Below are 22,110 nucleotides of genomic sequence, written 5' to 3'. Positions count from 1 at the left end.
GCAGCTTGTACAGTTTCCTAACTAATACTGTAATTCTGTACATTAGATTTTATTGGCTGTTAGTGAGCCAATCAAGAACATTCAGACCAATCAGGAGACTGTGGGGGAGGGATGTGGAGTTGACCTTTTGGCATTTAACCACGAGCTGTAAACATGGATAAGGTTAGCAGAGAATAATGTTTGTTAGTGATGTGGATGTAGAGTTTAGCAATGATAGAGTTGGGTGTCATCTCCACAGCTCATAATGTATGCTATGCCTTCTAATGATGCTGCCTAAATGAAGCATGTATAATGTAAACAGAATTGGTCCTAGCACTGAACCCTGTGGAACACCATAATTAACCTCAGTGTGTGAAGAGGACTCTCCATTTACATAAACAATTTGGAGTCTATTAGATAGATATGATACAAACCACTGCAGTGCAGTACCCATAATACCTACAGCATGTTCTAATCACTCTAATAGGATATTTTGATATGAATGGAAGGTTGAAGATTGGCCTATAATTAGCTAAGACCTTTTTAAAGTAACGCTTTACCTACTGTCAGCTTGAAGGTCTGTGGTACATAATTATTAGAGATAGGTTGATCATATGATTTGAAGCATGAATTAATGTCAGGACTTCTTTGAGCAGTTTTGTATGAATGGAGTAGTGAGTCCAGCTGTGATTGTTGATTTTCTATTGAATGGACTTTTTCAAATCCAGCTGTAGGCCTGTGTTTGTGAGCTCATTAACAGCTGTTTGTTTAGAGAGACGTGGTCCTCACAGGACAGCCACTACAAACATATGATTTTATAGAATATGATGCATTACTGCAGATTCAACACAATAGAAAGGATTTGAAATGAGCTCAGCCTTAAACATGTGCAGCAGTAATATTGATCCATAGACACTGATGGGAACATTTTTCTGCACAATAAGTACTTTGACTTTTCATACTTTATGTACAATTTGCCAGTACTGCAGTTTTGTGTGTAGTGAGGTGTTTTCATGGTGTTTTCTTGGTGCTTTTACTAAGGAAGGCTTCTATCAAATTCTTCCAAATGTTGTCAAACTGAGCTGTGTGATGAAGTGAGTGTGACAGAAACACTCAGACTGTGTTTCTCTGCTTCATCAAGTCAAATCTGGTCCTCAGAGACTGAATAAAGTCCTGTCCCACTAACAGCAGCTCCAACAGTCTGTTCACTGCTTTCTTCCTGTCAGTCTTCATCTTTCTGCTGCGTCTCCTCTTCACACTGACCACTTTCTATCTAACAGTGAGCTCCCAGTGAAGCAGCAGCATTCAGCCTGTTAGAGTCAACACAAATGTCTCCATCCAAGCTCATGTTGTGCTTTGTTGTCCTCTCAGTCCCCCAGGTGGAGGTGGATTCAGGGGTGGAGTCTGTGCAGCTGCCCTTAAACACCACACTTCACCTGCCTGAAGACACTAAAGTGGAGTGGAAGGACAATTATGAGTTATACAACAGGAAGGTCCACGTGTATGAGAACGGCTCTGACCAGCCTGAAGAACAGGACGATAAATACAAGAACCGAACAAAGATGAAGAGAAATTTACTGAAACCTGGAGACCTCAGTCTGACCCTGAAATACCCCACAGATGGAGATAACTCCACCTACACCTGCACCGTCTACAGCAGGGAGGGAAACATCCTGCTGAAGAAACAAGTGGAGCTGAAAGTCAGAGGTCAGTGCTGTAGATACAGGTCAAAAGTCTATAGCAGCAAACAGCAGCTGATCCACAAATCTTTGTCTGTGTTAACAAAGTTGGATCAGTTCAAATAGCTTGTTGCTCTGCACTTGAAAGCAGCAGTTTTTCTAATGCAGTGTAGTGTACTTCTCCCAGTGAAGCAGCAGCATTCAGCCTGTTAGAGTCAACACAAATGTCTCCATCCAAGCTCATGTTGTGCTTTGTTGTCCTCTCAGTCCCCCAGGTGGAGGTGGAGTCAGGGGTGAAGTCTGTCCAGCTGCCCCTCAAAACCACACTTCACCTGCCTGAAGACGCTAAAGTGGAGTGGAAGGATAACAATACAAAGGTCCACGTGTATGAGAACGGCTCTGACCAGCCTGAAGAACAGGACGAGATTTACAGAGACCGAACGAAGATGAACGAAGACCTGCTGAAAACTGGAGACCTCAGTCTGACCCTGAAATACCCCACAGATAGACACAACTGGACCTACACCTGCACCGTCTACAGCAGGGAGGGAAACATCCTGATGATGAAACAAGTGGAGCTGAAAGTCAGAGGTCAGTGCTGTAGACACAGGTCAAAGGTCACAGGTCATGCAGGAGTTTATTCTCTAAAAGCTTTTAGTTTGAATCTATTTTCAGTTCATTCAAATAAAATAAATTCTTTGATGTTTTGATCTAAAAGCAAAAAGTGTCAGGCGGAGCAACTGAGCATTTAAATGAACAGACTAAGAAGACCATTAAAAATTGAGTTGAAATGATCCTAACTTCAAAATAAAAGCCTCTGGCATGATTTGAGTTCAGATCAAATCAATAGTTTTGTTAGTTTAGTCTAAATCAATGTAAACGTATAGATATCAATAATTTTAAAGCTCCTGAGACACTTTGATCCAGTCAATTAGATGTTGTCAAATGTCAACCAACCAACACCTGGGTGGAGTCCCAGCTGAAGCTGAGAGATACTCAGAAATCAGAGACAGAAGCAGCTGTACGTAAGCGTTCTACAGGAGTTTGAGGTTGTCGTCCTCACACCATGACACCAAACTGACCACCTCTCTCCTATAAGCCGCTTTGTCCCCTCCAGTGATGCGAACTTCAAAATAATGTTATCTTTGTTGGAGGTGACACAGTCGTGAGTGTACAGGGTGTAGAGGATGGGGCTGAGGACGCAACCTCCGAAGGCGGAGCTGTAATCAACAAAAAGTACCCTGATGTATGAGTCTGTGTTTTCTAGGTAGGTGAGTGAATAGTGAAGGGCAGCAGTGATGGCGTCTGATGTGGACCTATTGGGCCTGTAGGCATACTGCAGGGGATCCAGAGTGTCTGTGATGTTGCTCTGGATGTAGGCCAGCACCACTCTCTCAAAGCACTTTGCAATGATTGGAGTGAGTGCAACTGTTCTGTAGTTGTTCAGGCAGGTGGCTGGGCTTTTCTTGGGGAGAGGGATGATGGTTGTGACCTTAAACATGTGGGGACAGTGTTCTGGGAGAGGTTGAAGATGGAGGTAAGAACCTCAGCCAGCTCATTTGCAAATGCTTTAAGAACCCGTCCCACCATGTTGCCTGGTCCTGCTGCCTTTGAGGGTTGATCCTCCTCAGGGCTTTGTGCACCTGGTCTATTGAGACTGCTGGCAGGGGTGGGGGTTGGGTGGTCTGGAGGATCTGGGATGTCTCAAAGCGGATGTAGAATGCATTGAGATCATCCAGCAGACTGCCTGCAGAGCTGATGGTGCTGGTGCTGGTGCTGGCCCTAAACTCTGTGCTGCAGGCCTTGCCACATGCGCCTGCGGTCAGCAGAAGAATAGAAGCCATCCAGCTTCTCTCTGTACTGCCTCTGTTCCGCTGTGATGGCTTTCCTCAGTCCGGACTTTGCAGCTTTGTACAGCAGTTCTCCATGCTGGCTGCAGTTTGAAACACATCCCAGTCTGTTTGGACAAAGCAGTCCTGTAGGATGCTCTCAGTCTCTGGTGTCCAGAGTTTCACAGGTTTAGTGACAGGGTTCGATTGTTTCAGTTTTTGCCTGAAAGTCGGGTACTTGAACAGAGAGATGTGGTGCAGCCCTGAATGCTGTAGACAGGGTGTTCTTGTCACGGGAAGCAATGGCCACGTATTGGTGGTATTTTGGGAGTGCAGTCTGTAAGTTGCATTTATTAAAGTCACCAGCAACAATAAAAACAGCATCTAAATGAGTAGTCTCTAATGCACTGATGATGTCATAGTTTGCCGAGCGCTGCTGTGGAGTCAGCTCACGGCAGGATGTAAACAATGGCCAGAAGCACAGCTGAGAACTCCCGCGGCAGATAGTAGGGGCAGCATTTCAGCATTAAAAACTCCATATCTGGCGAACAGTACTTGTGGACAGTCTGTACGTCTCCACACCATGATTTATTAATCAACGCAGACACACCTCCCCCAATACCCTTACGGGAGGCTGCAGTCCGGTCTCCTCGGTATATGGAATGGGTCTGCAGTTGAATGGTGCACACTTTGTCTGAGAGCCAGGTCTCGGTGAAAATAAGAGCGCAGCATTCTCTAATTCCCTCGCCTCCCCCTCTTGCGTTGCTTATGTTGTCATTTCCAAAGTGCTATCCTGGGGTCAGCTGAGTCACTAGGGCTCGGTGTTTCAGGGAGTGGTGGTGGCGGTGTCTGCCACGGCGAACAATGACTTGAAGTTGCAGTGGAAGGGTGAAGTCCAGAGGATTGTATGTGTTACCGATGTCAAGTAGTGCCTGTCTCGGGTATGTTAATAGTGCACTGCACTTATCAAGTGCAAACAAAGCAAAAAGTAAGCAAAAACAAACAACAAGTTGGCATCTGAGAGCGGAGCAAACAAACACGTCTGCCTCAAGGGGCAACATGTTGAAAGCAGAGCGCTGTAAAGGAAAGGGCTGTGATTGGTTCATAACACGTCAATGAGAAGAAAGGAAAGCTTCAGAGCAACATGAATGAAACAAAGTGTTTTGATGACGACTGAAAGCCAAAACTGTCCCTGAAATCAGAATCCAGTTCATCTCCAGCCCTGTCAGCAGTTCCAGCTGCAGTACTGTTACAATAATAGTCATCACTTCTAGTTTCACAGCAGCAAACTGGGAACATTCAGCGTCTCAAAGATTGACCTGTTAGCACCTGCAGACATTGTTGAGCTGGCTCTGCTGATCTTGTCTTCATTTCTCCACTATTTGGAGAAGCTTCAGCAGGATCCACAGTCAGAGTCAAAGTGGAGTTCTAGCATGGACGTGACGCTTCAAGAAGCTTCAGACAGACAGTGTTCTCCAAAAGTTCTGCTCTAAAAGGAAACTTTGAGCTGGCTCTGTGATTGTTGTAGTCAGAAGGATGGAGGCTGGATCTTTGATGAGTGCTTGCACACAGGCTGTCTTTAAGTATTCTGGGACACAGCCAGAGGACAGACAAGTGTTCATTATTGGAAGCAGCCGAGGGGCAGGGACATCCCAAACTTCACTCAGGAACTTTGGAGGAATCATATCTACACAGCTTGATGAGCGTTTCAGTTGTGCCACAGTCCTTCAAAGCTCCTCCACAGAGACTGGCACAAAAGAAGATCAGATATGGTGGCTGGGGTCGGGGACATCAAGAAAAGAATCAGGAGCTGCTGTTTTGGATTTCCTCTCATTCATTTGATCCTTCAGAAAGTGAAGACGTTCTTCACTCGATGCCGTAATCTGATGAAAACTTGCAGGATTTCAAAGACGCTCCACTGAGCTCCAAAGAGCTCTGGGCTGTGCTTATTAGAATGAATTAAAGGAGAGAAATAGCCTCGCCTCGTTCACCTGTTCATTGAAAGCAGTCGTTCATGCTTTCATTTCTTGATGACGCAGCTGAAGATTCACCTTCTTCCGTCTCCTTTCTGCCCTCCGGCATTGTCTTTTCAGACTGTGAATGTCTTTGTGGATCCAGGTCAGCGAGCGAGCACCACGTTTAGTCCTGATCTTAAAGGTGCAGTTGAATCTAAAGTGGATGTACAAAGGAGGTTCAGATCATTCAGAGTGTTTGTGTGTGTGAGGGAGGAGGAACACCAGTGGTGGTAGAAACACTGATGAACATGTTTCTCCTGCTTCCTCATGAAAAGAGCGTCAGCGTACTGACACAGCTGCTTCTGCCTGATCACTTGGAAAAATGATCTCAAACAGAATCCATCAATGATCAGATAGAAACACATCAGCTCAAAGCCTGGAGTTCATACTGAAGCCCACAGTTATATGTAGGCCAACAACACGCTGTTTGAAACCAATGAATTTACTGTACTGAGGAACTCAAATGAGTCAGTAAGATCATCAACATGGATCTTAAAATCAGCAGCTCAGATCATGTGATCACACATAAGAACCATGGAGCAGGAAACATCTGAGAGTTCAGCTGCAACTCTGATGGAGTCTTAGGAGGGCGGAGATACCTGCACAGATAGGTGTTTCACACTTTAACAAGCAGCACCTCCAAACTACACCCTTCATCCACCTTAATAGGGGAGCATTTGAAGCCAAAGCTCCACCCACCCAGCCACTTTCTCTGGGCTGACTGAAACAATCATATGTGGGGTCAGAGTTCACAGACTAGACAGTCCTCTCCAGGTTTCATCATGTTTCTGTTCAAAACATCAAATCAAGCTGATGGGAAGTTGTAGAATCCTTCAGAATAAAAGCCTGACTATTCAGAGCTCCAACATTAAGAAGAGCAAAGTGAACCAAGGTGGATGGAGGCAGCAGAGAAACTGTAGGGTGGAGCTGAATGCTTCATCAGTGGGATGATGCAGCAGATTTTCTCCACCTTGCACAAACTGTCCTGTTAGTTATTATGACTGGAACATCCAAAATGTCTCCAGAGGCTCCGAGTCCAGCTGAACATGTATTAGTGTTTAGAATGGAACTGAGGTGATAGGGACTAGGACCTGGGGGACGTCAGTCAGTGACGGAGCGGTCAGCAGGTGTGGGCAGGTGTGGACAGGTACTTGATGGAGTGTTTCCTGCTGGACTCCATATGATCTGTTAGCAGAGAGGATCTGGCTCCTGATTGGTTGAAGTGGAGCCCATCTGCTGCAGAAAGATGCCTCCTGTCCCAGAAAACACTGAAGTTGTCTCTAAAGCCCAGGCTGTGGGAGTCACACACAGAGGAGAGCCAGGTGTGGAGGCCGAGCAGCCGCCCAAACGCCCCACAGCCACAGGTGGGAGTGGGGCCGGAGATACAAACACTACGGTGGGCTTGTTTCACAGCCTCACAAAGACACACAAAGTCCAGTTTGAGGAAGTGGGAGCGCTGTTTGGAGTCCGGTTTGTGCCCATGTGGATAAGGATGGTGTCGGCCTCCGGACGGGATCGTATTCTGCCAGGAAACTTGTCTAAAATGTCCCAGAGCGTCGGGCCGGGAAAAGACAGAGTGCACGCCTGCTTTATTGTGAAATTCCTCACCATGGTAACTGAACACATCAGCTGGTCTGCAGCAGGTCATGTTCAGAGTTTGAGGCTCAAAGTGTCCCATTTTCACTGATTGTTTTCCCGACGACATGCTTCAAGTGTGATATGGATCCTCTGCTGAAGGAATCTGCTTTCTATCCACAACCTGTTGATCCGTGTCTGACTAACAGCAGCGCAGGAAGCCCTGCAGTTACAGAGAAACTGTCTGAGTCGCATTGTTGCTGCAGTTTACCTGCAACTGCTGTGAAGAAAAAGTCTCACTGTGTTTGTGTTTGGTCCTAATCTGCTGCCTGTCTGTTTGACATGCTGGATTTCCAGCTGATAGATGACAGATTAGAAACTGATCAGTCTATTGATCACACAATATTCCATCAATAGAATTGATTTGACTTTGATTTGTGTAACAAAGTGATTTCCACGTCTCCTTCATGATGTGACAGTGTCAGAGCTGAATGCACTTGTAGAGTATCATGTTTTTATGGCTCACATTTAAAGTGTTGCAGCTCTAATGTACAGCTGTCATATTAGAAATAGAAGCAGCTCTGATTTTAGTGCTCAAAGAAATCTATGAAGTGATGAATTCACACATGAACAGTTTTCTGCAGCGTTCCTCTCGGCCTTATTTGCAGCTCCACTCTTGTTTTTGCTCTAATAATTATTTCTCTCCATGAGCTGTTTCTCTGCCTGAAGGAGGCGCCACTCCATCGCTTCATTTAGTGCAGAACAAGAGTCACATGATGCTGCTCTGAACACCAATCACACTTTGTACAGCTCATGTTGTGTTTGTTGTCCTCTCAGTGTGTCAGGTGGAGGTGGAGGAGGGGGCGGAGTCTGTCCAGCTGCCCTTCAAAACCACACAAAACCTGCCTGAAGATGCTGAAGTGGAGTGGGAACGCTATGAACCTGAATACAGGAAGGTCCACGTGTATCAGAACGGCTCTGACCAGCCTGAAGAACAGCACCAGGTTTACAGAGACCGAACGAAGATGAATGAAGACCTGCTGAAAACTGGAGACCTCAGTCTGACCCTGAAACACCCCACAGATGGAGACAGTGGGAAATATGTGTGTGATGTGAGGAGGAAAGGACGATTTAGATATAAAACTGTGCTGCTTAAAGTCAAAGGTTTGTGTGTGTGTGTGTGTGTGTGTGTGTGTGTGTGTGTGTGTGTGTGTGTGTGTGTGTGTGTGTGTGTGTCTCTGACTGTCTTGTGTCTCCTCTGCAGGGAGAGTTCAGGTCCAGGATCAAACAGGGGACATCAGGAACAGAAGCAGCTCCATTGATCCGACTCCTCTGATGGCTGATCAATCAGTTTGATCTGTGTGTTCTTTGATTATTGATCAGTGATGTCAGAGTGGAGTCAGTGTGATGTTGTTGTTGTGTGTTTGAGACTTTTAGTGTCCATGAAGGTCTCTGCTGCCGTAGATCCTCTGAACTGTGACAGAGGTCTCACTCTGGAGGAAACTCTCAGCACTTTCCAGCAGCTCCTCCATCATGGAGGACGTTCCCTCACTGTAACAGGTGGAGGAGAGAGGAGAGCAAGCACAGGTGGATCCTCTGAGGAAGAGGAGCGTTCCTACAAACCACATGATCACATGACCAGAGGACAAGCATGTGCAGAAACACATTAAAGTCAGCCTGTAAACTCATCAGGAAAATGTTTTCTGCTGTAAATGGAGCCGTGTTGTGTTTTCTTTAGAACAAAGGAGAGCACAGTAAGGATCAGATTTGAAAAATTATCACAGGACTGAGACGAACAAATGAGAACTGATGTAGTTATTTTGGACTTCCTGGTGTTGACTCTGACTGTTTCACAGAACCGAGTGGGCACTAACAGTTTCTGTGTCCTTGATGGAGCTTTCTCATCTTTTCAACATCTCTCCTGGACATAATCAGGAGTCTGTCGGCACATCCTCGCTGCAGGTGTGAAGAAGGAAACCTCACAGACAAAATGATGTAAATGTAAAAAAAGGTTTTGACAAAGCTTTAAAACCTATGTTTGCATTAAAAGTGGGAACTAGCACTAGACATGAGGCTGATTAAGCAGTTCCCGGATGCTGTTCAGTGCCCACCCTAAGGCCCATTTTTTTTAGCTAAAGATTTAATTTGTTGCTTTTATCAAAAGCTATTCTTGATAATCCCGTATTGTATAACTAACCTGTTGTTACATGTGGGCGTGGTGTTGTCCTCTCCCTCTCCTCTTCCTTCTTTATTGCCCAATCCCTTGTTTCTCTCTGCCCCTGCCTTCTCCTTTTTTTTTTTTTTTTTTTTTTTGTGTCCCGTTTGGATCTTTAGCCATCAGAATTGTTGTCTTAAGGCCAAGAAAGATGCCAAGCGGATTTATTTTACCAAGTGGATCATCATGGCCTTGCCATATTGGTCCATTTGATTGACCTTTATTATAATTATGAATTTATTTTATTTTCAGTTGCTACAAACGGGACAGACATGACTGGGGGATAGGACAGGGAGAAAGAATGAAAGAAAGAGAGGGAGAGAAAGAAAACCAAAGGGGAGAAGAGACGGTGAGAAGGGGGGGAAGAAAGAGAAAAAAAACCAAAAAAACACCTGGGTCACCTGTATGGAGAAAAAAAACAGAAGAGAAAGCAAACAACAAAGAGCAACATAATAAAAAAAACGGCACCATCACAATAAACTAGCTAGCAGTAGATATCAGTAGATACTAAATAATAAACGATATTGTGCAGCACGCAAGATAGACAGCGCACAATGTGCTTTGAGGCAGCAGCCAAGAAAGCTGTAGTCCGCGTCTGTGAATACCCGTGTGTACACCTGTGTGCATACCTGTGTGGATCAGCATGCTTGCATTCCAAAGGTTTCTCCATGTAACGATCTGCTAGGGAGTGTGGGGAGCCACAGCCCCGTCCTCCAGGGTATGAAGCAGGTATGGAGGAGATCAAAACTCCAGACATCCAGAGGCCCCCAGAGCACAAGAGACCAAGGAAGACCAACAGAGGGGCAGCCGCGCCACTGTCCCAGTAAGAACTGAGGAGAGTCCCAGATGAGGGCTCACTCAGCAGCCGCGGAGCAGAAGCCAGGGGGGGTTGCAGTGACGCGCCCGTGAGCTCCGCCAGCAGCCAGCTGTGCCTGAGTGACCGAGCCCCAGGCCGAGAGGCCGGGGGCACCCCACCTCCGAAGTGGCCCGAGCGAGCCCCAGGCTCCAGGCCCCGATAAGCGGCCGCCAAGGAGTGAGCCGGTGTGTACCCGGACGCCCATCCCCAGACACAAAGAACCACCAACGCACCGACACCTGAGGGAGTCCGCCACTGGCAGGGGAAGTGGTGGTGGGTGGAGATAGGCCTCCAAACCTTGGAGGGCCTTAGATGTCCCCAGAGAGGTGGCGTCTGACACCCAACCTGACATATAGACACAGACATACAGGCACACACAGACACAAACATCCATTCCCACCCTCATGCTCTCATATGCACTTACTCCACACTCAACCGACGTGGAGACAGACATAAAGAGACGCTGTACACACGATCACACTCCCCAAGCGTACTCTACGAACCGGGTCTAGGTACCCTTGCCCCTGGAGGGGGGAACTGCACCCAGACCCAGGTGGTGTTACCCTTTTCCCTGCGGTGGGGAGAGGCAGACCGCCCCGACTCCGCAGCAGCAGGGAGGCCCCACACTCCAGACCGCAGTCGGACGGCCAACTCCTCCTAGCCCCCCCGCTCCAGCAGGCCGCAGAGAATGGGGGTGTGTGAAGACTCCAAACCTCCCTCCACCCGCTCATTGTAGTGTTGATGCATGTGTGTTCTAAGGTGCAATTAAAACCCAGGAGGGCATGGAGCTACCTGCCAGAGAGCAGCAGGTAAGCGCATAGTCCCTCCTGCTAGCCCTCAATGTCTACGTGTATTCAAAATTGAGAGGTGGGCAACGACGCCAGAGGTGAGGTGTACACCCTGATGGTAATTTGGACTCCGTGTATCGTGCCCACCCCCAAGATCCTATATGTATGTGTAATGAGAGTGTGAGTAATGTGAATGTCTAAGTTGTGAGATAAAATTGAGGCAGAGGCAGCCAGAAGGGGACAGAGGGGGGGGTAGCCTCCTCTGCACCCTGGTGACATACCCCTACTCCAAGGCCCTGCATGTGTGGGTGGTTGTGGTGGAGCGGGAAGAGGGAGGCAGCTGGAGATGGGGAGGGAAGGAAGGGAGGGGCAGGTGACCCCTCCCTGGGGCCAGCTCCCCCGCTGACCCCAGTAGGCACTCCCATACTCCGTGACCCGCCAAGGAAAGGGGGCCCAGGCCCATCCAGACTGGGGCCCAGCGCAGCAGCGCCCCCCGGCCCCACAGAGCCCGGTACAGTCCACCCAACCCCACCACAGAGAAAACTGCACCCACCCCACCATCCACTCATCTTCCAGACTACATGAGACAATAGACGCCCAGGCTGAGATCTTCCTCCACCTCTCCTGTATCTCCCGCTCCTGCAGAGAGTTCCTGAGGAGAGGAAAGCTCCTGCAAGGTGTGACAATCTCCCCCACCAGTTGAAGAGCCCCCCAGGTGGCTCGACGCACCGGCGGCACCCTGCGCCAGGGATGGGCCCCCATGCACCCACCCGCCCACAACCCCGGCAACACACAAACCAGGACCCAAGGCCCCGAGGCCCGGCCAGGGCCCCAGCCCAGAGACGGAGCGCCCCCAGAACCTCACGCCCATCCCGGACCCACCCAGGGGCAGACAGGCTACCAGGTCAGTAACCCACGTCCGTCAGCACAGACCCTCCCCTAGCCCCGCTGCACGCAGCCACGAGGAAACAGTCACCCGAGAGCCAAAAGAGCCCCCAACCGGACATGACCGCTACCCCGGGTTGAGCCCCCCAAGGAAGCCTTCTCCTTTAGGACACACCTGCTGCTCATTTGCCCTCGTTGACCACCAATTACCCTCAGAGGTGATATAAGCTGGAGGAGAGCAGTGTGGAGGTGGGAGAGAGAGAGACCAGCCCCACCGTGTGTGGCTTGTTGTGGGCAGTGGTTTTGGTTAAGTGACGGCGGCCTCCATTACTTGGTTTGGCCTGCCTGCTTATTTCTATAAGCAGTTGAAGCCTTATAGTTGTTTTCTTTGTTGAAGTGGTCACCTGCCTGATTTATCATTAAAGCAGCGTTGCTGTCTCTTTCTGTTGTTACTGTTTATATGATTAATTGATTATAATAAAGATTTATTTTGTGTTAAACACCTCTGCCTGGCGTCTTTTTCATTTCAACCCAGATCCAACTGTTACTGTCCCCCACCCTCTTCGCCTAGCTTTCATGTGGGGATGTAACAAAGTGGGGACTCGTCCGGGATCGGAATGAAGAGAATTGAGTCAATCACGATTGCGAACAGGTGTTTGTGTGTTGTGTGAGGGTCATTTGACTAGCTGCTGCTCTCCCCGGCTAGCACAGGGGAGTGTCTAGCTGAGCGTTTGCTCTTCCTTTGGACACTTGTTTTTTGTTTTGCCTTTTGTTATTTTCGGAGCAAACCCAGGTGGGAATTACTTCTCTGTTGGGGGTAGGCTTTTCGGTGCCTTTGGCACTTGATGATTTGCCTTTAAAGTGGCCTCGAGCTTGGTAAGCTCCAGAAGCTAGGTGAGGCTAGATTCTGAGTAGGCAGGACTGGGAAGAGGGTTGGTAGAATTTGAGTTAATGGTTGACTCGACACAACACATTTTGTTTCGCCTGTTTTTTGTTTTTGTTTTTTTTGGTTGTGTAGTGAAGGTGTTCTGTGGCCCTTTAGTGGTTTGCCTGTGTTTTGCGTTTCATGGCCACTTTTGATATTGCTGGGTTTACGGCAAAGCTGTCGCTTACCCTGCTGGATATTTGTAGAAAGAAGGATCTGCACTAGTTAGAGAATTTAAGAGCTTATCCCTCCGAAAACATGTAAATACAAAAAAGTTGCACAAAATAGTTTCCCACCACAGGAAATTTATTTTGAGTGTCTTCATAGTTTTATTTTTGAAATACACCAATTTTTATACACTGCAGGAAAATAAATATTATAGTGCAAATTTGCAAAAAACCAGCATATGCATCAAAATAAACTATTTCCAGCAGTGCAATATGAGTCCTAAGCATCCCAGAAACGACACAGAAAGTCATAAAGTCAAAGATAACTTTTTAAAAGACCAGTATAGGCCCTGAGGCCCTGATGGTAAAAAAGACTACATTTCCGCGAAAATGACGTCACTTCCGGTTTCGGGCAGGTAATGGCGGAAATGCAAAAGTTCGCGCTGACGTCTATTCCAACGTAGGAAATGTTATGAACAGCTGATCGGATCGGCAAAGCGTGTTTCTGGATATATTATGTTTTTGTTCCTGCAAGCGCTTTTTATGCAGTTTTTGCAAAGCTTTATGTGGAAGGAAACCGTGACCTAGGACAAGCTGATGGCATAAGATGTAAGTACAACTCCTCCGGTTTCATATGTAAAAAAAAATTTTGCGCTAGCTTACGTGGTTGCAGTGCTACCGGGATTTAAAAATAGTTACACAAAACGGAGCGTGTCCGCTCCGATCGGCTCTAAAGGGTTAATAACAGATATGATTCAATGCAGAGAGGTCTGTGATAGGTTTGTAGCTTGAACCTATTCGCTGGAACGTTGAAGACAATATAATTACACAGCAAAGCAAGACACAAGGCACCAAAGTTCTCTGGTTTACTCATGCATGAGGGAGACCTGCCTAGAGCCAAGTGTCGTCCCACCACTTGACCTCCATCAGACTCTCAGCCAGGCTCCCCATAGCACTCCTTTTATTGTGGTTACATGAATATGCATAGGGTCATTAACATATAGCATCTTACATAGGTATACATGTGAACAAAGAATACTGTGTGTGTGTGTGTGTGTGTGTGTGTGTGTGTGTGTGTGTGTGTGTGGTACTGCTGATCAAAGGGCCATACATCCTTGGTCAGGAAGAGGGTAGCCTCCCCCTCACCCTAGATAACACGGTGAGGAAGTCCTGCAGCTCATCTAAACAAAAAGCACTTAGACTAGAACAGATGCAACTACGTTAATCCTACCATAAAACAATAAGAGAAGGTACGACCTCTCTCGTGCTCCCAGGATGTGGGTGTGCATTCTAGTGTGGAATACACACCAAGCCTTTGCAGCCTGCTAAAGATCACAGTCCTATCACTACAAAATTGATTATACACCTCTAAGCATATATGGTTAAATATTTCTAAGCATAAATGACAATCAACAATAAAAAACCTAACAGTCTGTTAACACATAGTGAGTGAGAAAGGTGACTGGAAAGGAAAAACTCAATGCATCATGGGAATCCCCGGCAGCCTATGTCTATTGCAGCATAACTAAGGGAGGATTCAGGGTCCCCTGGTCCAGCCCTAACTATATGCTTTAGCAAAAAGGAAAGTTTTAAGCCTAATCTTAAAAGTAGAGATAGTGTCTGTCTCCTGAATCCAAACTGGAAGCTGGTTCCACAGAAGAGGGGCCTGAAAACTGAAGGCTCTGCCTCCCATTCTACTTTTAAATACTCTAGGAACAGCAAGTAGGCCTGCAGAGCGAGAGCGAAGTGCTCTAATAGGGTGATATGGTACTACAAGGTCATTAAGATAAGATGGGGGCCTGATTATTTAAGACCTTGTATGTGAGGAGCAGGATTTTGAATTCAATTCTGGATTTAACAGGAAGCCAATGAAGGGAAGCCAAAACAGGAGAAATATGCTCTCTCTTTCTAGTCCCTGTCAGGACTCTTGCTGCAGCATTTTGGATTAGCTGAAGGCTTTTCAGGGAGTTTTTAGGACATCCTGATAATAATGAATTACAGTAGTCCAGCCTGGAAGTAATAAATGCATGAACTAGTTTTTCAGCGTCACTCTGAGACAGGATATTTCTAACTTTAGAGATGTTGTGCAAATGGAAGAACGCAGTCTTACATATTTGTTTAATATGTGCGTTGAAGGACATGTCCTGGTCAAAAATGACTCCAAGGTTCCTCACCGCGTTACTGGAGGCCAAGGTAATGCCATCCAGAGTAAGAATCTGGTTAGATACTATATTTCTAAGATTTTCAGGGCCGAGTACAATAACCTCAGTTTTATCTGAATTAAGAAGCAGAAAGTTAGCGGCCATCCAGGTCTTTATGTCTTTAAGACATTCCTGAAGTTTAACTAATTGGTGTGTGTTATCTGGCTTCATGGGCAGATAGAGCTGGGTGTCATCAGCATAGCAGTGAAAATGTATGCTATGTCTTCTAATGATGCTGCCTAAGGGAAGCATGTATAATGTAAACAGAATTGGTCCTAGCACCGAACACTGTGGAACTCCATAATTGACCACTGCAGCGCAGTACCTGTAATACCTACAGCATGTTCTAATCGCTCTAATAGGATATTATGGTCAACAGTATCGAACGCTGCACTAAGGTCTAGCAGGACAAGCACAGAGATGAGTCCACTGTCAGAGGCCATAAGAAGATCATTTGTAACCTTCACTAAAGCTGTTTCTGTGCTGTGATGAGCTCTGAAACCTGAGTGAAACTCTTCAAATAAACCATTCCTCTGCAGATGATCTGTTAGCTGTTTGACAACTACTCTTTCAAGGATGTTTGATATGAAAGGAAGGTTTGAGATTGGCCTATAATTAGCTAAGACTGCTGGGTCTAGAGATGGCTTTTTGAGTAAAGGTTTAACTACAGCCAGCTTGAAGGCCTGTGGTACATAGCCGATCATTAGAGATAGGTTGATCATATTTAAGATTGAAGCATTAATTAATGGCAGGACTTCTTTGAGCAGTTTTGTAGGAATTTGGTCTAAAAGACACGTTGATGGTTTGGAGGAAGTAATTATTGAAGTTAACTCAGAAACATCAATTGGAGAAAAAGAGTTAAATAAATATCAATGGTACTAAAAGTAGCTGTAGATCTGTGAGATTTCTCACCAACGAGCTCTGACTTTTTGTCAGCCTGGCTACAGAGCTGAAGAGAAATCTAGGATTGTTCTTATTTTCTTCAATCAATGACGAATAGTAGGATGTTCTGGCTTTGCGGAGGGCTTTCTTATAAAGCAACAAACTATTTCTCCAGGCCATATGTGTCATGGTCCTGGGTCGTTTGACCCAGCGTTTTGTGTTTAATATTATTATCTCATGTCCTACTTTATTCTGGTTTTGGTTTCCTGTGTCCTCCCCTTGTGCTCTCTTCGTGTCCCTGAGTTTGTGTTTGTGAATTTCCTGTTTTCCTTTGAAGGTCCCGTCTCATGTTAGCGTATTCTGTTTTACTTCCTTGTCTTGCCTAATTAAGTTCAGCTTTGTTTCCCTCTGGTGTGTCATTCCCTCGTTATCTCATGTGTATTTATAGCGTGTGCCTGCCTATGTTCCTTGTTGCGTTGTTTGTGTAACTCGGTGTGTCTCTGCCTTCTCTATTCTCCATCCCATGTTCGTCCTGGGATATTATGGTTTCAGGTTTGTTCTCTAGTTTTCCCAGTTTAGGTTATGTTTTAGTTCTGTACTCGACACCCTCGCTTTTGTTGTTTTCACCTCCCATAATAAAGCTCACTCAAATTACAGCTTTTGCCAGACTTTGGGTCCTTCTTCAATAAAACCACACGACTGCTGCCACAGTCATCACAAAATGATGATCCTCTAAATTTGTGACAGGCCATTGCCTCTCCAGCTTAATCTGCTTTAGGTTACATGTTTGAGAATTATACCATGGAGTCAGGTACTTCTGATTTGAGGTCTTATTTTCACTGGAGCTACAGTATCCAGAGTCATACATAGTGAGGTAAAATTATTAACAAAAGAATCGACCTCTGTTGGGGTAGCGTTCAGATATCTGCTCTGCTCTATGTTGGTACAGGGCATTGAAGATGATAACAGTGGGTGGATTACATTCTTAAACATAGTTACAGCGGTTTCAGAAAGACATCTACTGTGATAAAGTCTACTCTCCACTGCTGTGTAATCAATTATTGTAAATGTAAATGTTATCAGGAAATGATCAGACAGCAGAGGGTTTTCAGGAAACACTGTTAAATGTTCAGTTTCTATGCCATATGTTAAAACAAGATCTAGAGTGTGATTAAAGTGGTGGGTGGGTTCTTTTACATTTTGAGAGAAGCCAATTGAGTCTAATAACAGATTAAATGCCATGTTGAGGCTGTCATTTTTAGCATCTACATGGATGTTAAAATCACCCACAATAATTATTTTATCTGAGCTGAGCACTAAATCAGATAAAAAGTCTGAGAAATCAGACAGAAACTCTGTAAGGCCCAGGTGGACGATAGATGATAACAAGTAAGACTGGTTTCTGAGTTTCACAGCTGGGGTGGACGAGGCTAAGCATCAGGTTTTCAAATGAATTAAAAGTCTACAAGTATCTCCAGATGGTTAAAACATCTTCTATGAGCCCTGGCTGGATATAACAGGCACTGTGCAATAATAAATCTCTGACAGCATGCTGGGAGTTTCTAAAAATGACTGCCAGTAATTGCATGCAAACATACACACAGCTGGAAAAACTTCTCAGATTGGAGTTGTAAAGGAATACTTATATTTGAAGGAACAGACTTTATTCCATTCAACAGGTGTTACGTCCCCACATGAAAGTTAGGCGAAGAGGGTGGGGAACTGTAACAGTCGGATCTGGGTTGAAAATGAAAAGGATGCCAGGCAGAGGTGTTTAACACGAAATAAATCTTTATTATAATCAATTAATCCAATAATCATATAAACAGTAACAACAGAAAGAGACAGCAACGCTGCTTTAATGATAAATCAGGCAGGTCAACCCAACGAGATGGTGACCACTTCAACAAAGAAAACAACTATAAGGCTTCAACAGAAAAAGACAGCAACGCTGCTATTAGAAATAACCAGGCTGGCCAAACCAAACAATGGAGGCCGCCATCACTTAACCAAAACCACTGCCCAGTTGAGCTACTCGCAACAAGCCACGCACGGTGGGGCTGGTCACATACATGCAGCAGGCCTTTTCCACACCTAGACCAGAATCACACGCTGACCAAGACAGAGGAAATCCACCAGAAGCCTCTCCCACCTCCACACTGCTCTCCTCCAGCTGATATCACCTCTGAGGGTAATTGGTGGTCAACGAGGGCAAATGAGCAGCAGGTGTGTCCTAAAGGAGAAGGCAGGGGCAGAGAGAAACAAGGGGTGGGGCAATAAAGAAGGAGGAGGAGATGGAGAGGACAACACCACACCCACACACTCCCACAGCCTCACAGGATGTAACATCCCCCCACCCCTTACATTCACACTATACGAAACACAGAACAAACGCATCACTATGCGCTGCGCGAGAGTGCATCAGCCACCAGATTTTCAGTCCCTTTCTTGTGTTGGATAACCAGATCATAATCCTGCACCAGCAATGCCCAGCGCATGAGTCGCTGGTTGTGGTTGTACATACTTTGGAGGAATGTAAGGGGATTGTGATCTGTATACACAGATGGAAGCTGGAAAGGAGCTAGAGCCCACATACACAGTGAAGTGCTGCAAGGCCATCAGCAGTGCCAGAGCTTCTTTTTCTATGGTGGAATAGTTTAGCTAATGGCGCTTGAACTTTACAGAATAGTAGCAGACTGGGTGACACACACCCTCTGCGTCATCCTGTAACAGAACCGCACCAGCTCCGGTGGCACTGGCGTCAACTTCCAGTTTGAAAGGCTGAGAGAAGTTGGGGGCTGCCAGAACCGGGGCACTGCAAAGGAGAGATTTTGCAGCCTCAAATGCATGCTGGCATTTCCCTGACCACTCAAAAGGGATTTTGGGGCTACATAGCTTTGTCAAAGAGGCCACAACTACCGCAAAGTTCTTACAAAAACAGCGATAGTATCCAGTCATGCCCAAGAACCGCTTTAACTCCCGCCTAGTGGTTGGGGCCAGGTAGCTGAGGACAGCCTCGACTTTTTCCTCTATCGGGCGAACCTGCCCGAAACCCACCTGCTTTCCCAGGTAGGTGACGGTCGCTTTGGCAAACTTGCACTTAGCGAGATTAAAAGTTAACGAGGCTTCGGCCAACCGCTGGAACAGTGATTGTAGGGTAGCCACATGCTCTTCCCATGTGTCCGTGTATATCACTACATCATCCAAGTACACATTACACCGAGGCACATCCCCAAACACTAGCTGCATTAAACGTTGGAATGTGGCCGGAGAATTTTTCATGTCAAACGCCATCACGGTGTACTGCATGAAATGGTCGGGTGTGACAAATGCAGAAATGTCTCTGTGGGTCAAAGGCACCTGCCAATACCCTTTAACCCTTTAAGACCTACCATAGAACCAAGTCCGCCAGAGCTTATAATATATTTTTACATGGTGTGGTGCCATTTTTGGGAGCATTTCAAGTTGCTATACATCAATACAACCATTATAGCCCAGATTTTAATAATATGTATTCATTAAGTGCATAGTAATTACATAAATTGCAAAAAAAGTGCAATAAACTACAAAAAAATTGAAAATCGTTTTTGCTTTTTTAACATATATTTCTAGTTAGAGAAATTTAAGAGGCTTATCCCTCAAAACTGTAAATACAAAAAAGTTGCACAAAATAGTTTCCCACCACAGGAAATTAATTTTGAGTGTCTTCATAGTTTTATTTTTGAAATACACCAATTTTTATACATTGCAGGAAAAACGAAAATAAATATTATACTGCAAATTTGCAAAAAAGCAGCATATGTATCAAAATAAACTATTTCCAGCAGTGCAATATGAGTCCTAAGCATCCCAGAAACGACACAGAAAGTCATAAAGTCAAAGATAACTTTTAAAAACACCAGTATAGGCCCTGAGGCCCTGATGGTAAAAAAAAAAACTACATTTCCGCGAAAATGACGTCACTTCCGGTTTCGGGCAGGTAATGGCGGACATGCAAAAGTTCGCGCTGACGTCTGTTCCAACGTAGGAAGTGTTATGAACAGCTGATCGGATCGGCAAAGCGTGTTTCTGGAATATTATGTTTTTGTTCCTGCAAGCGCTTTTTATGCAGTTTTTGCAAAGCTATATGTGGAAGGAAACCGTGACCGAGGACAAGCTGATGGCATAAGATGTAAGTACAACGCCTCCGGTTTCATATGCAAAAAAAATTATTGCGCTAGCTTACGTGGTTGCAGTGCTACTGGGATTTAAAAATAGTTACGCAAAACAGAGCGTTCCCGCTCCGACCGGCTCTAAAGGGTTAAGAAGGTCCAGTTTGGAAATGAATTTGGCAGGACCTATATTGTCAATGCAATCCTCCATACGAGCAAGTGGAAAAGAATCGGAGACAGTCACTGCATTTACCTTCCGGTAGTCTGTGCAGAAACGTGGGGTGCCATCGGACTTGGGCGTAAGCAAACACGGGGAGCTCCAAGGGCTGTGGCTTGGTTGTGCCAAACCGTTCTCTACTAAGTAACTGACTTCCTTCTTCATCACCTCGCGCTTTCCCATGGGGCAGCGGTACGCGTGCTGTTTGATTGGGGTTACGTCACCAACATTGATATCATGTTCACAAACACTAGTACACGAGGGCACATCACCAAAGAGAGAACGGTAGGAGTGCAGCAGGCTAAGCACATCTTCCAACTGGGAAGGAGACAGATGAGACAAGTGGGCCGTTACCTCGGCTAAGTAAGCTGAATTTGCCAACCGCCCACACTGTTGTCCCTCAGAAAGCATATGCAGATCGTCGTCAGCACTGGCCTCTACGCTCAGCACGGCAGCAGAGACAGAACTGGGGGTTGCTGCGCTGGCAACAGTCTCATGGGTTTCCCTATCATGGTAGGGTTTCAACATGTTGATGTGGCACAGGCGAGATTTCCTCCTGTGTTCTGGGGTACTGAGGACATAATCTGCCTTGGAAACCTTCTTCACTATAACATACGGTCCTGCAAAACGGGCCGAAAGGGCAGAACCGGGCACTGGCAGCAACTCTAGGACTTTCTCTCCAGGCTGAAAATGTCTTTTCACAGCATTCCTGTCATACCACTTCTTCATGCTTGCCTGGGATGTACACAGGGCCTCTTTTGCTAGTGTGGTAGCATGTTGCCATCGATCCCTACACATCTTCACAAATTCTGCCACATAGTGGAGACTTTCTGTTCATTCAGATATACTGCCATCCGCTCGGAGATGCAGTTTTGAAATTCCTCAATGAGAATTAACTCCCGTACCAAAACTAGGTCTGCAGCTTTACAGGCCATACACCATTGGTCAAAGAGGACACTCTTTTCCCTCGTGAAATCTAGGAAGGCTTGACCCTGCACCTTTTTCAACCCACGAAATCGCTGCCTATAAGCCTCGGGGACTAGTTCGTAGGCTAACAGGATAGCACTTTTCAGTTTGTCGTAATCCAAACTGCACCCAGCGGACAACGAGGAACAAACTTCCTGTGCCAAGCCAACCAGCTTGCACTGCAGCAGGATGGCCCACGCATTCCGCGGCCAACGCAAGGCTGTCGCTATCCGCTCAAATGATTCAAAATAAATCTCCACCTCAGTGTCACGAAATACAGGGACCAGACGACTATTCCTTCCTACATCAAACTGTACCTCTGTCTGTGACAGCGAGGCCGCCACAGGAGGGAAGGAGGCCTGCTGGAGTTCCAGCTGTCGCAGCTTGACCTTAGTCTCCGCCTCCACCTTCTTCAGCTCAACCTCCCTAGCCATAGCCAGTTCCACATCCAAACGCCTAAGCTCTATCTCCCTTTTCAGCTCTAAGCATCCTGCTTAGCACCCTCTGATGACTGGGTGGAGAGCGGATCAAAATGGGGCAGCGTCATTTGTCCACCCTCGGGCAACCCCTGGCCCACAGGTGTAAACACTGACGGTTCTACGACCTGGCTTGGAACATGAGGCACTGCACTTGGTCCAGCCGGACCGGGTGTGCTTGGGGGTTCTTGCATTACAACCACCCCCTTCTCCAACAACCCAGACACCAGAGCGGCCTTCAGCTCTGCTTTGCGTAGACCAGTGGAGACACTGATCCCGTAATATGTTGCCACCTCATGCAGAT

The 22,110-nt window shown here is 46.3% G+C and overlaps 1 protein-coding gene across 1 annotated transcript; it reads right to left on the bottom strand.

Moving 5' to 3' along the window:
* Positions 1-12,523: 12,523 nt before the first annotated feature.
* LOC120737296 lies at positions 12,524-22,071 on the bottom strand. The gene is made up of 2 exons (XM_040037911.1): positions 20,496-22,071; positions 12,524-12,561 (listed from the first exon to the last, which is right to left on the bottom strand). The coding sequence occupies exons 1-2, from the start codon at positions 21,160-21,162 to the stop codon at positions 12,524-12,526; spliced, it is 705 nt and encodes a 234-aa protein (XP_039893845.1). The 5' UTR covers positions 21,163-22,071.
* Positions 22,072-22,110: the final 39 nt, after the last annotated feature.

Source organism: Simochromis diagramma, unplaced genomic scaffold (assembly GCF_900408965.1).
Source record: "Simochromis diagramma unplaced genomic scaffold, fSimDia1.1 OVJJ01000044.1, whole genome shotgun sequence".
Lineage (NCBI taxonomy): Eukaryota > Metazoa > Chordata > Actinopteri > Cichliformes > Cichlidae > Simochromis > Simochromis diagramma.
The sequence above is the reverse complement of the archived record's forward strand: the minus strand, read 5'-3'. Positions and strand labels throughout refer to the sequence as shown.

What these genes read in the sequence shown, in the direction of transcription:
- LOC120737296 (XM_040037911.1), bottom strand. Translation starts at nt 21,162, where the DNA reads ATGTGTAGGGATCGATGGCAACATGCTACCACACTAGCAAAAGAGGCC. An exon ending in CAGTTACTTAGTAGAGAACG is followed by an intron (nt 12,562 to 20,495) that starts GTTTGGCACAAC and finishes AAGTGTCCAAAG; the next exon opens with GAAGAGCAAACGCTCAGCTA.